Genomic DNA, 20,219 nt, shown 5'->3' on the forward strand with positions numbered 1-20,219 from the left:
AAAATAAATAAAACTAGAAAGACCTCAAAACACAAGAGAATAGAGTTTCATTTCCTATTTTCGTGTTTCTTTCTTTGTTTCAGAGTTTTCTCGCTTTGAATCGCCATGGCTGCTCTTCAATACTTGGAATCTCTTCGAAGTTCGCATCCTGAGCTCTCCGATTGGTACAATTCTCTTGAAGATCTGTACCAGAAGAAGCTATGGCATCAGCTCACTCTCAAGCTCGAACAGTTCCTCGCTCTTGCTGTTTTTCAGGTCCAACTCTTCTCTTTCTTCTCTCTCAACACACTCTTTACACTTTCAATTGCTTCAATACTTTCACTCTCTGTTTTCTGAATTTTATATTTCCGTTCGGTTAAGATTAGGGTTTCTGATTTTTAAGTTTGTTTGGGAGTTTAGACGGTGATGATTGTGCTGGTATTAGGGTTTTGTTTTTTTGAGTTGTGATTGGAATTGTGGTAAAGGTGGCGACTTTTTTTTAAGTGAATGTATGTTTAGGTTTTGTTTTGGATCCGAGAATGTTAGGTAGGGTTTAGGGTTATGTTGATTCACTTGTTTGTGATATTAGAATTAGGATTTTGTTGGAAACTGAATTTTGGGGCTTTTTGATTTGGACTTGTATTATTTTTTGTGGGGAGGGAGGTGAATGGGGGATTAAAGTTGTAGCGGTATTTTTGTGTGGTTATATTTTGGTTTTAACTTCACTCAAGCATTATAGTGTTTTCCTTGAAACTCATAACTTATGCAGAAAGCTTCACTTTTATTATAATATCATGGTTTGAGATATGGTAAGCCTTTTTGAAAATGTGATTGATAAGTTAAAGACCATAAATGATCATAGTGTCGTGTAATATTTTGTTTCAACAAGATCAAGTTAGTCTTGTAATTTTTTGCTTTTCAGAAATGGCTCGAGTGATTATATGTATAGTAAACTATTATGGAGTTTTCCCCATTTGTTGAGTTGGTTTGTTTTGAATGAGGATCTTTGACTCAAACTGTTACATCCTTAGTCTGTCTAATTTTTTATCACATTCTTTTCTTCTGAAATGGACTGATCGCAACTTTCCCAAAGAAATGGAATTCTTCAACTAGGAAGTGTTGGTCATCTATGGGAACCATCATTCAATCTTATCGTATTGTATAATACATTTGAATTTTGATTACCATTGGAAATTGAAAATGAAGAAATCAAGTCTAAATTGTCATTTTATTTTACTACTGAGAAACATGTTATGACAAAACTTTTGCAAAATTTGTCTCTAACTTCATTTTTTAGTGATAGTGGTTGTTTTACTAATGCTACCTCTCATCCATTGCCTACTGTGTTTAATGCCATCAATGATGTTACACAATTTGTGCACATTGTTATTTCATTTTTGCTTCTAATATCATTTTGCATGACTTTTAGTCTGTTAATTTGCTCCGCAGTGCATGCTACTATCGAGGTTTATAATATATTTGTTTGACCAATTGTTCTTACTTTGAATTTTCAGGCTGGCGATGCTCTGATACAATTATATAACAATTTCATCACTGACTTCGAGACCAAAATCAACCTTCTCAAGCTTGCACATTTTGCTGTGATGGTTTCTCGACAGTATTCTGAGAAAGAAGCTGCCATTGGTTATCTAGAAGGGGTCATTGAGAAACTGCAAGCCACTAGAGAGCAGCGCATTGAAGAGCCCATCCTATATATTAAGATGCAAATTGCCTTATTTAAGCTTGAGCAAGGGGACCAAAAGGAATGCAAGAGTCTTCTAGAAAATGGAAAGAGTACACTAGACAGCATGACAGATATTGATCCAACTGTGTATGCAAGCTATTTCTGGGTATCTTCTCAATATCACAAATCTCGTCAGGAATTTGCTGAGTTCTACAAAAGTGCTCTTCTCTACTTGGCATACACATCAGTGGAGTCTCTCTCTGACTCATTCAAGCTGGTATGTTGTAGAAAATAATCTGAAATGTTTTGTTGATTGAAGATAGTATAATGTGATGGATGGATAATAACTGACATTTTTCTATGGCTTAGAACTCAGGCTGTTGGTTAATTTACATTGGGGGGTAGTGACTAATAAATTTTGTTCTTTATGCATCTAACTGTAGGTTTTAGGCATATTTTTTCTCTAAATTTAGCTACTATGGAATAACTTGTGTATATGAGACAGGAGAACGTGTTTCACAGTAGCTAAACGTCTATTTGCTGGGTGGCTATCCCCTTCATTAATTTGGATTTTAGGATTGGATTCTTTATATCAAGGAACAAAGGGGACATTGTAGCTAAATTATACTCTAACATTGAGTTACAAAGTTCTCTTTTTCTAGATAGTATGTACAACACAAGACACATATTGACAGACTGAGAATATGACAAAATTCTAAAATTGTAAGATATAACATGTCTGTAATTGAGCACCTGCAATTACTATTAAATCAACATAATGATAACATAAATCTCAGATTAAAAGAGAGAATCAATATTTTAAAGATAGCTTAAGACTTAAGTTATTGTAAATATAACAAAATGTTTGCATTTTTCTTATTACCAAGGGATTCCTAATTTCCTAGCTTTATGTTGATATATAAACTCATAAAAATGCTAAAAACAAAAATACAATTAAGTAGTATTCAAAAGTCCATGAAGTATCCAACATTAATCTGTAGTCTGTGTTTTACACAAAGGTGAAATAACATGGCTTTTGACTTAATGGTAATTAAGGCTAAGTAATGCGTCTAACTGCGTTCTTCTTATACATAACATGGCTTTAAGGGGTTCATGCTTCCTAGGTCTTAAATCTTAGTGATAATTAAAGCTAAGTAATGCTTCTAACTGCATTTCTTCATATATCATCCAATACAAAGGTAAACCTAATTGGTTTTTCATTATTAAATATACACTTCAGAGATTTCTATGTTGTCCTTACTAAAATTAATGTAGTGTCCTTTGAATCAGGGTGATGCTTTTATTATTTTGGTAAAATTGAAACTGAATATGGGTTGTTTAATTCATTTTTTTGCTCGTTCTTCCACTTTGAGTTGAGATTACAGGAGAGTTTGTTGTAGTCCACCTCATATATGGTTTCTTTTATTTATCTCCAGATATGATATTAGTTAATGCACCTTTTTTTGTGATCTGTTAGGATTTGGCATTTGACTTATCCCTTTCTGCCCTGCTGGGGGATAACATCTACAACTTTGGAGAGCTACTAGCCCATCCTATTGTGAGTATTTACATAACAAGTTTTGGAATGCCTGTTCTTTGAAATTTCTTCACTCCACTTATCTATTTAAGTTACTAAGTTTGATAACACTTTATTGTACCTTCAACAGATTAAGAGCCTCCTGGGGACAAAGGTGGAATGGCTCTACTATATTCTGCAGGCATTTAATTCTGGTGATTTGGTTAGATATCAAGAATTATGTCAGGTGCATAATGCTGCTTTAAGGGCTCAACCAGCACTAGTTCAAAATGAACAGAAGCTGTTGGAAAAGATCAACATTCTCTGTCTGATGGAAATTATATTCAGGTATAAATTCATTAATTATATTGTCAAAATTGTCACATTTGGAATTGGAGATGAATTTGAAACTGTTTGTTTTATTTCTAACTCAAAACTATATGTGGTTATTTGCAGTCGGCCTTCGGAAGATCGAACTATTCCCTTGAGTGTAATTGCGGAGCGTACAAAACTTTCTATAGAGGATGTGGAGCATCTCCTTATGAAGAGTCTTTCTGTAAGTCCAACTAGAAGTTCTCAAAAAATGTTTTTTAAGATGTTCATTGTTTTTCCTTTATTACCATCTATCAACTTATGGGTTTGGGTGAATGTGAAACTTCCTTGATTTCTTTGAGTTATTCTTTTTTACCTGCCTCATTTGTCGATTGGTTTATATAATCTTTTAAGATGTGTCAATCTTTAACCACAGTAAATCATGTTTTAAACTTGTATCCTGTCATTAAGATGTGGACCTCATGCTATCACCTGAAGAATTATGTTGTTTCTTGGTTTTTACCTAAAGTATTTTTGCTATTCTGCAAATGATCGCTTCCATCTTTTGGCAGATTTTATCGTTCAAAGTTGAAAAATGTTTTATTTGCATAATAGAAATGGTAGTTTTTACTTTTTTGCTGTCCTTTATTTACGTTCAATTGTTAATATTGAAATTTTGTTGTTCTAACACGTTGTATGTACTGGTCTTTCTATTCCTGTTCAGTGTTTGACTTGGGGGGTTTCGCCGGAAATTGCTTTGGTTTGGAAAAATGCACTGTGCTGTTTTACCAAGATGTTTATAACTAAGCACCATAGAAGCAAGCTTCATTTTTTGTGTGCTTTGCATTTCTGTACACACTTTTTTTAGAAACAGCTGTCCATGTTATTTCTGAGAAATGTGTGTGTATTGAAATCTACATATGGGGTGTTGATTTTTATTGTTTAGAAAGATCATCGGAGTCCTGGTAAATGTGCTACATTATTAAGCTTGTATTTGAAAAAAAAATTGCAGGTTCATCTGATTGAGGGTATAATTGATCAAGTTGATGGCACCGTACATGTTTCGTGGGTGCAACCAAGAGTTTTGGGTATTCAACAGATAAAATCCTTGCGGGATCGACTGGACAGTTGGACAGGAAAAGTACACAACGCGTTGTTGTCCATCGAGGCAGAAACGCCTGATTTAATTGGATCTTAAATTTTCTGTTTGTTGTCTGTCAATTGTAACAATTTTATTAGTTAAAAGGGAACAGATCCTGAGGCAACAAAAGATGAAGAGACTTCCGAGGGCATATAGCCAACTTATGTGCTTCATTTGGTTTTGCCTGCTGCTTTTGAATGATTGCTGGAAATAGCAGCCTCTTGTACTGGCTTAGAAATTATTGGTTCTATATGGTTGCATGCCTAGAGACAACATGTTGCATCAGTTTAAAACAGGCCGTTTTTATGCTTTAGAGTGATGACAAAACTATGTACCTGGAATTTTTTTCTTAGATACGACCATTTTTATTCACTTTGGAAGTTCTTTTCATTTAATTGAGCTAAGCGATTACTTTCTTTTGCCAATTTCACGAATGTCAGTTTGGTTGCTATTATTCTTACTGTGTTATAAATCATCTTTTGTTTCTTAACAATGATAAAATGGCGTTCCAATTACTAATGCAGACAACAATGCATTGCTTGTTCGAATTACTACTATTATTTTTTGGTTAGGCTTCTTTTTTTTCTAGTTATTCGTTCTGCATAAATTTAGTTTTTTGGGTATGAATTCACATCGTCAATTTTATCTAGGTAAGCCCAGAGAGTAATTTCCATAGGCTTGTCATCTGTTTTGTTGCACTAGTTGGACAGATTGAGTTCGTGCTTTTATCGATTTTTAAGAAGTTAAGTATTTCTATTTATATGTTCTTTTTAAATTTGAAGGTAGCATTAACTATTTTTTGTTGGTTATATTCTTACTTTATCAATTATTTCACCCTTACGTTAATAAAAAGAAAATGTTCAATTGTACTTGACATTTTTTAAACAACAAATTTTTGTTAGAAATTAAGAAAGCTAATAATGCATATATGAAATCTTTATGGAAAATAAAAGAAATAAAATTAAAAAATAATATTATCTTTTAGCTGCACGGGACATATACGTACATTTAATCTTTTTCAGCTTCACTTAATTTGCAAACTCTAGTTTGGAAGGGATGAGCTTCAAAGTTGTTCCCAATTGATGCGGTTACTAATTGTACAGGTGAATTAGTAATTAATAGGTGGTTACAAGTTACAAGTAATGACTCAGTTTTTGTACTCTACTTGTTTAATGCTCGGTATCTTTAATGTGTCACATGGGCACTTCAACAGCAATAATGTTACAGACACAGAGCAGAGGTGTACAAATAACAGACACACTGGGGAATCGCACGTGATAAACACCTGCCAACTACTACGTTATAAAATTTTGATTTGATTGGATTGGATCCTTCAACGTGGCTTATTTACCACCGCTAATTTTTTCTTTTTTTGATAAATTAAGTCGGGCATATGATGTTATTTTATGAAAATAAATTTATTTAAAAATAATAGTATTTTAATTTTCGATTTAATTTTAATTATTTTTTACTTGTATAATTCAATTATTACTGTGCATATTATTTTATAAATACTAGTAGAAATCCCATTAATAATTAATAAAAATAATTTAATAAAATAGCAACTCTTTTTTCTATTAATTATGATTATTAATATATGTGAAAAACATAAAATCACATTTATTTTAAAACAAATGGAGTACATAGGTGGCAAAATTCGCTTTTGAAGAATTTTATTATTAGAGAGCTTAATATAAATCTCAATCTTTCTAAAAAATCACCAGCTCGGTCCAGGTATAAATATCTATAAAATGTGTTTTTTTTTTTTTTTTATATCTCTAAAGTGGGTGTGGATTGGGAAAAAAAATCTTAATTTTTTAAATTAATTCTTAGATTTTATTTTTTTAAAATAATAATAAATAAATAAAAACTTTCAAAGTGATTAATTTATTTACAATGTAGTATATCGTTACATGAGTATCGTAAACTTTGGTGTATCAAATTTGATTCTTATTAAAAAAAATGAATATGGTGTAAAATACAAAAAAAAGTCACCTATAATGAATAAAGTTAAAAATATAAACTAAACGACTACTAAAAATAGAGAAAATTAAAAGATCAATTTTAAAATACAGTTGTAAAATAGTCATTGATGTTATTTTATTTAATAATATATAATTTTATCGAATTAGTGTATATTTCAATGACAAATTTAAAAATATTTTTATGGAGACAATATAATAGTATATATATTTAAAACAAAAATTTTTTTTATTAAATTTTATAAAATATATAATTATAATGACTAAATACCTTTAAAATATGGAAATAACTTCTTAATCCCACCAAAGACTTGTAACCATAATCTCTATCAACACATACAACTTCATGAACAACATAATTTTTACCTCTTCTAAAATAAAAAAAATTCACACCAGGTAAGCTAGACATAATATCTAAGCATATCTCAAGATAAAATATGATTGAATGCAGAGCCTGTCTCCCAAGATACCATGAGTGAAAACCAAATTAACGAGAATAAGTTAAATGCAACAATGATGAGAGTAAGGTTATTAAAATCGACTTTTAACAAGAAAATTGCTACAAATTTACATTTTTAGGTGAAAAAATCCATTAAATCGCTGGTAGATTCGAAACTTTGTAAATTCGTATCGGAGACCGAATTAACTAGAGTGAATTTACAAATTTAGAGTAAATTTATGAGAATTCAGATTGTATAACATTTTTATCCTAATTTTAAAGTTGGTCCCAATATTAAAAACCCGCTTTCATGTGAATTCGCAAATTTTGAATAAATTGGTGTGAATTCTGGTTGCATAATGTTTATTGATGTATTTATGGTATTATATAAGCATTTATGTTATGTATATATTAATTTTAATATTTTTTTAATGTGAAGTGAATTCGACAAATTTACATATTGAATTTGCATGTCGAATCTACTTAGATAAAACGAATTTACTTATAAACTCGAATGTGACCACCTTGGATATGAGTCACGCACCAAATATGTGGAAATACTAAAAAAAAATTAGGAATAATTGCTAGAGAGGGTCACCTTTGTAAAATATGGTTAAATGTCAACATAAATTATTTAACCATGTGTGGAAGAGACTTGTTGATAGGCAGTAACAAGAAAAGATTAGATGAAGGACATCACAATTATTAGAGGCTGAAAATGGCAACAACTATAAGTGGTGATATTGTTAAAAAAAATTTAGATGCATAGCCATAATTTATGATCCATAAAATGAACCTCACCTGATGAAATAAAATTTAGATGGTGAAATAAGTTTTTAATTATAAAATTTTAATATTTCATTTTTAGTCTCTCAAAAAGTAGAACTTTTAATCCTTACAAAAATTATCTGCAAACAATTTTAACTCTATGTTTAATATCACATTAGATTTGTTAAGCTTTTGCATATTTAACCCCAAAATATATAATAAAATGTTTTTGTAATTTCCATTGTCATAGTCATAGTAATTAAATTTCATTCTTAAACGGTTCATTATGTTGTATTAAATCTAGCATGAGGGAAAAATTTAGACCCCTTTTGTTTTTTATTCTGGTTTTCCTTTCATCCATTCCTTATTATTTATTACCAGAGTACATGTTTCCAACAAGTCTAAAAACGCATCTAAACCAATGAACAGCACCTCCACATGCAAAGAGAATGCATACATGCAGATACACGACAAAGGTTTCAGCCTAAAACAATTCTACCAAAACCAACATCAACAACTTTTCACTTTCAAGTACATGAAAAAACACAAACTAGCCACTACCATGTTACACTTTTTCCAACAACAACCTCTTTCAATAGCCAAAAAGACAATAATTTCCCAAAAGACATATCTATATATATTTACTCTTGCCTGACATAGAAAGAGGAACTCATGTCTGTAATTGAATCCTCAGGTGGACCATAGTAATTTTCTTCTTTCTCTTCATCCCATTTGAGAACCTCTTTTATGTACTTGAATGCTTCATCAACAGTTACTCTGTCCCTTGCTCTAACTTGTGCCACAAACAGTTTCTTTCCTGTTATGGATGCATAAAGGTCCTTGAATTTCATTGCAACATAGAAGTAAGCTTGTTGGGCTAGTGACTGGTTGTTGTCATGTGCGCTCACGGGACAGAAATCGTTGAACCATTCGCAAGCGTTTAAGGACACCCTTCTCATCTTTTCCTCGAAGAAATCGTATTTGTTAAGGACAAGTACTAAAGGTGTGTCTTTGAAACAAGGGTGTCTCACCATTGTCTCGAAAAGTTCTTTGCTTTGTATCATCTTGTTTTGAAGTAGTGTTCCACTGCCGCCGCTGCTGTCAGGAGCAAGAGATAACTGATCGTAATCGCTTAGGGAAACGCAAAAGACCACTGCTCTAACATCTTCAAACATTTCAACCCACTTGCAACCCTCATTCATGCCCTTTGCATTCACCCTTATGAGTTGGTACCTGAGATATCAAAGAAATGATGTTAATTGTCGTGTTTGATAAAAAAAGAAAGGCCACTTTTTTTGTCCTTGATCCTCGATATCTTGAAATCAGTGGACCCCAACTAACGTGAATCGAATCGGATGAAGCCATTTAAGGAGACAAAGCTCATTCAGTGTCACAACACTTGAATCTGAGACATTGCTCAAGGGAAATCAAGCTAATTGCCACTCGGACTAACAATAGTTGGTCCCAATCACTTTTTCGTATTGATTTTCTAGTTTGTAGTAAAACAACGAAACGGTGACAGGTATCATCCTAGGAAAAACTCAACGGCACAAAGAGAAGGACAGATCAAAAGATCAACTATGTAAGAAATTTCCACACCAAAAAGGAGGGATTCCAAAGTCAGAAAAATACTCAATATGCTTACTTGGTCAGAGGTTGCAACTGAGCATCGAAGTTATCTGTATAAGCTTCGGATTTTGCGTTCCGATCATCAAGTGAGAATTCCATGAAAGCCAAACCATTTCCCTGAGTAACCCCTTCTGCATATAGTATGTCCCTTTCAGAAGGTTCATACTCATTGCTAGATATCTCAACAGCCTGAAAGAAACAAGAGTACATTATCTAGCTATACAAGTCGATACCATTTAATAATCGGAAAGAGTAATGGTTAAAAAATAAAATTAAAAAATGCCATAGTTTTGAGAAGACTCCAGTTTCGATGATGATTAGATAAGCAATTACCCGGCTTAAGAAGTACTCCGCAACATCTGGAAGGAAGTGAAGCTCATCTTTTCTTTTGAAGGTTTCTTGTATCGCTGGATCTTTCCAAACTTCTTCGACTAGTGGTGCATATTCACGCGTGGCTGCAGGGAAGAATGCATCTAAATCTCCAGTCGCTATAATGTCTAGGAGCCAGTCGGAAAAATGTTTTAGCCTTGAGTTGAGAGAATAGATGGATTCACTAGTATTGCTACCTGAATTAAGATTGAAATAGGGAAAAAGCTAAAACATTGACCATAGCTATATTCAGAAAAAGAACAGTTGCAATAGATTAGTCATTTCTTAGATAAAATAGAAACCATGTACCTATGTACGTATCGAATGCAATAAAACATAACGAAAATTTCTCAACTGAATCTCTTTTAATTCAAGGAAACTTAAGTATTTTAACTCCTTCCAGTTCAATCGCGGTGAAAAGTATCACCACAGAACACATAAGTGCTCTCTTACTTACGAGAAATGTCACTCAGTTTATTAAGGAATGTAAATATTATTACTAGTTGTAAAATTATCAGAAATCATCAACCATGCAACACACTCTGAAGTACTACCTGTCTCTAAATATTGGACCCTTTTGAAAAATTGCTTTGTCCTTTTTTATAAGATCATCTTTCAATTTTTAAGAGCATTAATTATATCTTTACCAACATACCCCTAATTATTTTACATCTATTTTTTTAACCAATTATAAATACTCTTTCAACAAATTTAATAATAACTTGTTTAATTCCTTGTTTACAGTTAGGAAACTTGGAAAACGCAGTGAGATTAACTAATAATAATAACTAACGCAAAAATAAGGAGTGTTTAGCTTGTACTCGATGTAGTTGATGATAGTTGAAGCGTCACATGACACTACACTATTTATTCATACACTGTCTCCTTTTTGCTAAACAGTAACACGGAAGTGGAAGTTCGAAGTAAATAATCAACATGACATAAAATATTACCCCGTTCCATAATTTGACTGGGAGAACCGTGTCCATTCATTCTAGAAACAACCTCCTCTTCAAAGCGCTCTCTTCCATCAAGCAAAATGCTAAGATATTTGTACAAGTTACTCTGTATCATCAATTTAACGTCCTGCAGCTCTTCAGCAGTAAATTTGCTCCCATACAGAAACTTGGCCTGCTCAGCAAATACAAGATAGCCACAGAAGCGAATCATGTTATAAGAAAATCAATATTAAACACTAGGACTTTATAAGGAATATGATACGGAAAAAAAAAGCCAAAAATCAACTAAGTTCTCATATATCTTATTTGCTACTCTCAATTTGAAACAACTAAAGTGTTTATATACATCCCTATAATCAAGTGATTTATTTTGTACACTTTAAAAGTTTGAGCAACTAAGTTTAATCGATCAATCAATTATCGAACTATAGATATTTAGGTCATTACCATAAGCACGGGTGTAAACATTTGTTTGAAATAAAAGCCATACCTGCTTAAACATAGTGCTAGTTCCAGATCCTTGAAGTCCAAGAAGAAGAAGCTTCTGAGTTCTTTTCTGTTCCAGATATTTAGGAAGTGTGTTATAATTACTAGTCTCATCTCTTGATCCATGAGGCTGTCCATGGGGAAATGGTAGAGAGAACAGTGCACAAACAAATCTTGTTGATGCCTGTCAAGGAAAAAGTTAACATCGCTTTCATTATTAATCTACTCCTTAATATAACTTAAATATGCTACCACCTACAAGTATTTAAGTGAATACCTTCTCCCAAATGTTTCCTCTTATATTCTTTTGACCTTCCTCCTCGTAACGACCGTCATCATAAACCCAAAAGTGAGTATCACGTGGACACTGCACGTTTGCCAACTGAAAATTCAAAGAAGAATGTTATTCCATTGAATTCAATGATACCAATGTGGTAGCAAAAGCACTTCCTTAGAAAAAATAAATGCTGTTCAAACTTCAAATAATGAGGTGTCACTCAAGAGACAAAGTTCAAATTCTCTCAGAGGCAATTGCAAAATGACCATTAGTGTCACTTTTAATTAATAATAATTTCCTCCTCCGATTTTAAACAAAGACGAAAGCTTACCTTGAGTACCCTCAATTCAAGTTTTGTAATCTCTCGACCGTTGAAGTAAACCTCAGTGTTTCCATTACTAGCATCAATGCTAAGTTTCCCAGAGAAATTCAAGTTTGAACTAATGATTCTGTCAGGTTTTTCCCCTTCCTATCAAATGAAGAACAACAGAAGTCAAAGCCTGCTCTCTGATTACAAATACAAATATAGCAATTCGATAAACCTTATGATTTGAAGAAAAAAACTACTGATATGCAAAGATAACTGAAAACGTAACATAAATCATCCTTATGAATTTGAAGATAAAATTGAAATAGTCCATATTATTCCATACAAGAGAAATTGAAACAGAATTATTCTCAGTAATAATAAAGAACAAATCATCACCTTTCCCCATAGACCAGATTCTTTGTCGTACCAATATCTACCAGGCTTCAGCTTACGTGGAGGTAAGGGACATCCAAGTAATTCTGCCATCTCGTCAGGCTTCAGCTGCAATCCATTGACAGTCAACTGCTCCGGCTGAAGCTGATTAGCCGAGCATTCTTTCTCTGCTTTCATAATTTGCTTAACTTCTAGAGGACTTAACAGTCGGGACAACACCCTCGAATATTTACCTAATTTCAGCCGCTTTGATTCATCAATAGGCTGGCCAATACATGTCACACATTTACGCCCTTCAGGCATCGATCCCATTGCCCTAAGAACACAGTTGCTACAATACTTAGCATCACAAACAATGCAAGACTCTTTAGTTTCCCACTTCCCTTTTCCACACCTATAACAAGCTCTTATCTTCTTTTTCTTCTTTCCTTTCAAGACTCCAACGTATTCCGGATACACCGGCTTCTTCGCAACTTCCACCTCTTTCCTCGGAGACCTTTCAACCGTATTAAAAGTGACAACAGGCACCCTCTTCGCTTCATTAATCACCGGCTTAGAAACAACATTTGAAGGATTATGAACTGAAGCAGGTGAAGCAGTAGGGGAACCAGAAGAAAGATCTGGATTCTGCAAAACAGAAACCACAGACTCTGAACTTCCGGACACCCTTGAACTATGATTAGGAGAACCGGTTACACCGACAATACGAGACATCGGCAGAGGGATTGGTTCAATTACCATAGCCCTCCTCCCCACGTCTAGGGGCTCAACTTTCGGTACTTCGTAAGAAACCGGTGGACCTAAATATTCCAAAGCAATGGAGTAATCAAGATTAGAAGCATCATCAGGAACAGAAGCACCAGAAGGAATCATATTCTTCACCAATTCTCTCCAACTATCTCCCCTATTATGATCCATATATCTTTGCAATCACCAAAACCACTTTTAAACATCAAAGTTTCAAACTTTTAAATTCTTCACCATCATCAATAGTTACTTCTACACTTTGTTCCCTCTAAAATATTACATACCAAAACTTTTTGTAACTAAATACTTTTCAACAAATCAAAGAATAGAGATATACTACTCCGAAATGAAATATAAACAATAACTGTAACAGAAAAGTTGATGCATCTGAACTTAATTTAAGACTAGATAGTTGGAATTGTATTAATTTAAGATCACCTCTTTATATATAAAGAGGCTTTAGGTTTTGGCTTGTATGTAGAACCAGTCACAATCATGAAACAGACACAATCAAACATTGAAAGCCTTCATAGTTGAATGGCTTCCTAATTATTGAAAAAAATAAAAGAAAAGAAAAATAAGCAAGACCAAAATCTAATAAAAAAAAACTAAATTCAAATCAAGTATCTAAGCATGAGTTCAGACAAAAAAACAACATAAGACTGATTAAGATGTGAAATAGTTACAGTCAAAAACAGACAAAAACTAAGAAACCAAACAAACTTGAAAAGAAAAAAACAATCAATATTTTCAACCTTTGGATTATACTATGACCAAACAAAAATGGTCATAAGTATTATTAATAGTTGTTTAAATTGTTGAAAAACTCAAGAGTCAAACTACTTTGTTAATTAATTAATGTCATCCTAAGAAAATCAATTTAGAAGCATACACAAATGTTAGAATTTTCAGCTAAGAATGAATAATAAAAATATATTATTTTTGGAAAAGAAAAAAACTTTGAACTTTTTAGTGAGAGAAATTAGTATGTGTTGAGGTTGAGAGTGTACCTTAGAAAAGGGGAGAGAGTGAAAACGAATCTGATGTTTAAATCTAAGGTGCTATTGCTTTTGAAGTTGAATAGACAAAAGACAAAGCTTTCTCAAAACACCAACAACAACACCATTTCATAAAGGAAATGAGAAAGAGAAGAAGGTAAGGTTCAGAAGTTGAAGTAGTAGTAGTGAAATGGGTCCCACTAAGGCCCCCATTGCTACTAATAATCTTAGTGTTGGAGTTTTTGTTAGTACTTTGATCTATGTTTCTTCTCTGTAGTTATTATGATATCTATATATGTCCATTTCATCTTCTTTTTATTTTATTAATAAAATGCTTAACTGTGTTGCTATGATCTATGTCTACTATTTTTTTCTATGGTTTTTTTTCACAATCATTTTGTACGAAGTATCATTCACTTTGTTGACAAATTTTTTTTATGAGTAAATAGAAAAATGATCCAAGGAAATTGTAAATATCGGTTAAATTAGTATTTGAATTTTGTAAATTGATAAAATATAATTGAAAATAGTTTATATTTAAATTTTTATAGTTAGAGATTATGGTTTGATAGGTTAATTGAATATTTGACTCATCTACATTATTTCATACTAATGGAATCACAACATAAATTAATTTTTTTATGAAATTTAAATTTTTTTTATGGATTAATGTGTTTGTAATTAGTTTGTACACAAATTTATCTTTGAGATGATAAAATTTTATTGACAAATTTATCATAAAAAAGATGATATTAATGTGAGATCAACATAAATAAGTTTCATATTCAATTACTCACGTCAAAATATCTAAAGATAAATGTTTGTGAAGTTACTATCTTGATTAATATTTTATAATTTTATAAATGTATTTATTAATTTATAAAATTAAAGAATTAATTTGATCAATATTTATATTTTTAAATATCGATTTATTTATTCACTCACTTTTTTCCGAACATACTAATAGATACATTTATACACATATTTAGTATTAAGAAATGAAAAATCCAAAGTTTGAAACTCGAATTAATATGTTGATAATTAGTTTTTGTAGCAATATATGAGTTTACTATTTTTAGAGGAATATTCTTCTCAACTATATTTTTTTATAAAATTCAAACTCTAAATCTTGTTTAAGATCATCTGAATCAATTTCATCCAAACAAAAACTCATTGTGATGAATAAGAAAATGAATCTTGTGAGACTTAGATTTTTCAGTACTTTTTACATTTATAAAAAAAAAACAACTTAGTAGTCATTTATTTAAGATTGAATATTTTATATTTAAATTTAATATTTTTAATTATAAAATAAAAATATTTTATTAATTATCCGATTTTAATTTATCAATCCAATTTTATGTATGTATATATAATCTCATTTTAATAATTAATTATTTGGCTAAGACAACATGTGAAAACATAAATTCGCTGTCTTTCACATTCACAAAATTAGAAAATTAATTATTATTCCATTAAGATCAAATGATCAAGATTTAAAATTAATATTTTCAATTATAAAAATAAAATAAAATATATATACTTTTTGATCATCTTATTTCAATCCAAAAAATCCAAAAAGTTTTGAATACTTGAACATAGGGAGAGGATCTGAATTCTAACTCCTAGGGGCTACTGTCACACTCACACTTATCACAATTCACACACCACATTTCCCACGCGCCTTTTCCTCACCCTTATACATGAATCTCGTTACACTCAAATATGACATACTAATATTAATATTTATTTACTTTTTAAATTCACAAATTTCACAAACTAAAATAGCTAACATTTATGATTTTAAGAACTAATTCAAAAGTTTACTCATTTTATTCACATATATACCGTTGCTTGATGTAATTTTTCTCAATCACATTGATTCTTTGAGTAATTTGGAACTCAAATTCATTCATACTTTGATTAAAGTTATATATATGATAAATGCACCTTTCATACAAGTAACAAAAGGCCAATACGTATACTAGTTTCTTCTCTTTAATTATATTGACTATTTGAATGTAAGGAACAGTAACATAAAGACAATTAATAATATAAAAATAATAAAAGAAAATATACATTAAGAAAAAAAAAAGAAAAACAAAATGCAAAAATTAACGAACATGAGATATCAATTAAGATTTACTTTATTTGAAATTGAGTATTTGAAGAAGTTTTACGTTCCTTAAAATTGTAAAAAGATGAAGTTAAAAACTATATATAAGACTCTAATTTTTTATTATAATTTCCATCAGTCACAAATATTTTAAGTTTGTATAATATTATTTTATTTTCTCTTATATTCTTGAGATAAATATATGTGTTATAATAATTTTTTCAAAATGTTATTATCTAGTTGTGATTAAGCATGGAAGACTTAGATTCCATGCAGTTAGCATAAACCTGCATTTATGCATAAATTGATTTTTGTGATTTTTTATTTTTATTTCTCTCTAACATAAGAGAAAAAAAAAATGAGATGATGTAAATTCTTTGATTCAAATTCAATGTAGTCAACAACTGAACGAATATTTTAGATTGTCTAATATTTGAATAGATGATTGAAGTATAAATTTTATTATTTTAAACTATATATTAAAAAAAATCAAATATAGAGATGGAAATATATAATTTAAAATAATAAATTTTATATTTCAACCATCTATTCAAATATTAGACAATCTAAAATATTCGATCAATTGTTGACTACATTGAATTTGAATCAAGGAATTTACATCATCTCATTTTTTTTCTTATATGATAAAGAGAAATAAAAATAAAAAATCACAAAAATAATTTTTATATAATCTGCATACGGGACTATATCAAATGAGACAAATTTTATAAGAAAATAATCAAATATTGATCATATAACTATATATATTATGTTTATAATTTAAAAATATATAAATTTTAAGTGACATATATTATTTAAAAACTGTTCTTATTTGATATACTTCCCTTTACATACACATAAATTTTGTTTGTGTGTATTTCTTTTGTAACATAATTAAAATAATAGTAATAGAATAAGATGATCTAATAAAGTTGAGATGAGTGAGTGACACGCTTTTATAATAGAGAGTGGAATATATTTTTCCACCTCATTTATCACCATCGTTTGAATTTCAAACTTCGAACTCGTTGACAATTTAGAGCAAAGTCGCCATGTAATTATCTTAGATGTGAAAAATCTCATATAAAAAAGTAGTACAATAATAAATAATTTATTTTTATTTTAAAATATTAATGGAGTACATATTATGTATTTTATCTCTTTGTACTTGAGAATACGACATTTACTAAAAAAGAATAAACACACGTATAACTTATAGAAACCACGCGATGAAAAAATAATTATCTATTTATAAATAAATAAATAAATAATAATAATTTTATATAATCAATGAAAGTTAAATCAGTCGATAAATAATTGTATGATGAACTACAAGAATGTGTGTTTAACTTTAACGATCAGTTAAAAGATCTTAAAAATATTTCAGTCTATTAATTGAGTTTTGAAATTCTAGCATAATTAAATTTGATTTTTTTATAGTTAATATCTATACATTCACGCATTTAATCGATAATCGTTCATTAAAATTAAATAATTTAAATTTAATATTTTAAAATATAAAATTAAAATTGAAACCAATTTATCGAATGCTTGTAAATAAAGAATCTCACCTAAACTTTTTTTATATATAAAAAAATCTCCTTACAAGAAAATACCTTCACACAAAATGGCCAGTCTTACGACCAAATTATATAATAATAAATTAAACTTAATATACAAGGATCTACTATATTTATTTTAATTATAAAATACGTCATTCACATAAAATGAATTGAGTGAAAGTAACTTTTTCCCCGGATAAATGCAAATGTGCTGCCACTTTAAACGTTGAAGCAATGATAATCTAACGCATGATTTGCATGAAACAAGGGTGCACAATTATGTTAATTTCCATGGCCCTGTAACAGAATATTTGTGGTAAACATTGAGTTAGACTCCCCATAAATTCTTTTTAATTTTAAAATATATACTACAGAACTCACTATTTTTTTTCTTTTGTCTTTTTTTTTTTAATCTTTTTTTTATAAGAATACTTTTGGGATTTAGTCTACCCATATAGCACTTGGCTTTGTTGAGGGATACAAAAGAGAATAAATCCTCTAAAAAAGAGAATAAAAATTAAAAGGAAAAAATAGATATTACTAATTTACTCAAATGGAGATAAAGTAGAAAGAAAAATATGTACTAGTATTATAATTTTTAAATTTTGAAGTCTTATTATAAATTATTATTATTATTTTATTTGAATAAAAAATTAAGTGTTTTTTTTAAATTCCATACTGCAAATAAAATCTCAGAACAAAACAAATAAAAAAGACTTTTTTTTTATCAATTAAACAAACCTAGGGTTATACTAAGATCATAGCTCATATTTTAATGGAAATCTAGTTTTTCCTTTGTTTAAAAAAAAAAGAAAGAAAATCACAATTTTTTTTTAAAAATAAAAAATAAAACAACTGAATTTTTTTAATTAAGTTCTCCACTACATTGAATTCAATTGTCTAGAGAACACACTTTTCAAAAGTGTGTACGTTAAAACTGAATTTTCCAAAATAAATAGTATTCTGAAAAAATTAAAAATTAAAAATTAAAAATTAAAAATTTACAATTTTCATTTTTGTGTTTATATAAATTTAAATTAAATATATGGAACACATCTATATTTAAAAAAATATAACTAAAAAATTTTCATAACACAAATTAAAGATAGTATGATAGAACAATTTTTTAAAATTTTATTTTAAAAACAAGAAGGGTAAAATATTGAGTAATTGGTATAAAAACGTGGGGTAGAGGATAATAAAAGGGGTATGGATTTCATAAGTCAGTTTAAATCTCTTTGTACTATGTTGCTTTTTTTCTCACCTCGTGTTGCCAAAGCTGACCCAATATAGGGTACGCCTAAAGTAAAGTTTGAGAGAGACATGTTTATTTTCAGTGGGACAGATTGAAGCCCTACCTTTTTCCTTTTGTTAACACGAGATGCATTTTCTAACGAAAAAATTGCAAATAATACTAAGAATAAAAGTGAGAATTTCTCTTAAAAAAATGTGAGACTTGATATATTTATTTATTTTTTACAAAGGAGGGCTGGAAAATATAATAAAATATAAAAAATTAAATAATTTTTTAATCTCTGTAAAATCTTACTATTTTGTTTTTAATTCTTATAATTTTTTATTATAAATTTTTAATTTCTTAGAAGTTTCATTTTTATTTTTAGTCTCTGATTATTGTATACTTTTTGAAATTTTGAATATTTTTTTTTTGATAATATTTAGAACATGTTTAACAACTACCTTGTAGAATTTTAATTTTTTTTTAACAAATGATGAATTAAATTTAAATTTTAAATTTTAAATTTTTGATGTTTAAAAATTCATATTTAATTTATCGTTTGTTAAAAAATTATAAAATTTAAAACATAGACAATAGTTAGATTCAAATTAGGACTAAAAATAAAGAGAACAAAATTAAAAGATTAAAAATTATTAAAAAAATTTAAAAGCTAAAAACAAAAATAGTAAAATTTTATAGATTAAAAATTTGTTTAATTCGATATAAAAAACTATATTACCAATTTATAAATACAAAATGTCGAATAACATAATCCTAATAATATATTATTCGATAGAAATAACAATCTTAGAAGTGATATTTTCTATAGTAAAAAAAAAAAATTCTAAAAAATAAATACAATCTCACGAATGTAATTTTATACCTAAAAACAAGCACACCCTTGGAAGTTGGAAATAGCATTTCAAATGGAGGAGTTTGAAGTCATAGTTTAATTACTATGTACGAAATAGTATTAAAAAGTTTTATATTATTAATATTTTACAATTATTTATAATTGTAACTTTTTTTATATAATTACAATAAAAATAAAAAATTTATAATGATTGGATAATTGAAATTGATAGAAATTAGAAAGTGTCTAATGTATCTAAATTAAATCCTTTATTTTTTTAGTTGAAGTTGATAGGTAGTATGTCCAAAAATGTCTAGACATTTTAAACTAATTATTTATATACCCTTCAATATAGAATCTTAGATTTGGGTGATGTTGGACAGTATGTGTTAGATTCTCTGTTTTCAAATAGGATTAATATGGAAAAACTTCCCTTGTACCCCACACTTTGCCTTGTAATTC

General features: G+C 29.4%; 2 protein-coding genes across 4 annotated transcripts; one reads left to right on the plus strand and one right to left on the minus strand.

The window, feature by feature from the left end:
• LOC101505630 (26S proteasome non-ATPase regulatory subunit 13 homolog B) lies at positions 1–5,004 on the plus strand. The gene is made up of 6 exons (XM_004512400.4): positions 1–255; positions 1,494–1,940; positions 3,141–3,221; positions 3,331–3,527; positions 3,636–3,735; positions 4,504–5,004. Exons 1-6 carry the CDS (start codon positions 106–108, stop codon positions 4,687–4,689), a joined length of 1,161 nt encoding a protein of 386 aa, XP_004512457.1. The 5' UTR covers positions 1–105; the 3' UTR covers positions 4,690–5,004.
• Positions 5,005–8,235: 3,231 nt separating this feature from the next.
• Positions 8,236–14,234, minus strand: LOC101505955 (extra-large guanine nucleotide-binding protein 3). 3 transcript variants are annotated; one of them, XM_004512401.4, is made up of 9 exons: positions 14,002–14,234; positions 12,248–13,259; positions 11,873–12,010; positions 11,542–11,646; positions 11,269–11,448; positions 10,773–10,950; positions 9,784–10,016; positions 9,467–9,639; positions 8,236–9,054 (listed from the first exon to the last, which is right to left on the minus strand). In XM_004512401.4, exons 2-9 carry the CDS (start codon positions 13,160–13,162, stop codon positions 8,463–8,465), a joined length of 2,514 nt encoding a protein of 837 aa, XP_004512458.1. In that variant the 5' UTR covers positions 13,163–13,259; positions 14,002–14,234; the 3' UTR covers positions 8,236–8,462. The 3 variants fall into 3 exon arrangements, with proteins under 3 accessions (XP_004512458.1, XP_004512459.1, XP_073220493.1); XM_004512402.4 differs by having other exon boundaries at positions 12,248–13,044; positions 14,002–14,233; XM_073364392.1 differs by lacking the exon at positions 14,002–14,234 and having other exon boundaries at positions 12,248–13,636.
• Between the last annotated feature and the right edge of the window lie 5,985 nt (positions 14,235–20,219).

This window comes from Cicer arietinum, chromosome 8 (assembly GCF_000331145.2).
Source record: "Cicer arietinum cultivar CDC Frontier isolate Library 1 chromosome 8, Cicar.CDCFrontier_v2.0, whole genome shotgun sequence".
Lineage (NCBI taxonomy): Eukaryota > Viridiplantae > Streptophyta > Magnoliopsida > Fabales > Fabaceae > Cicer > Cicer arietinum.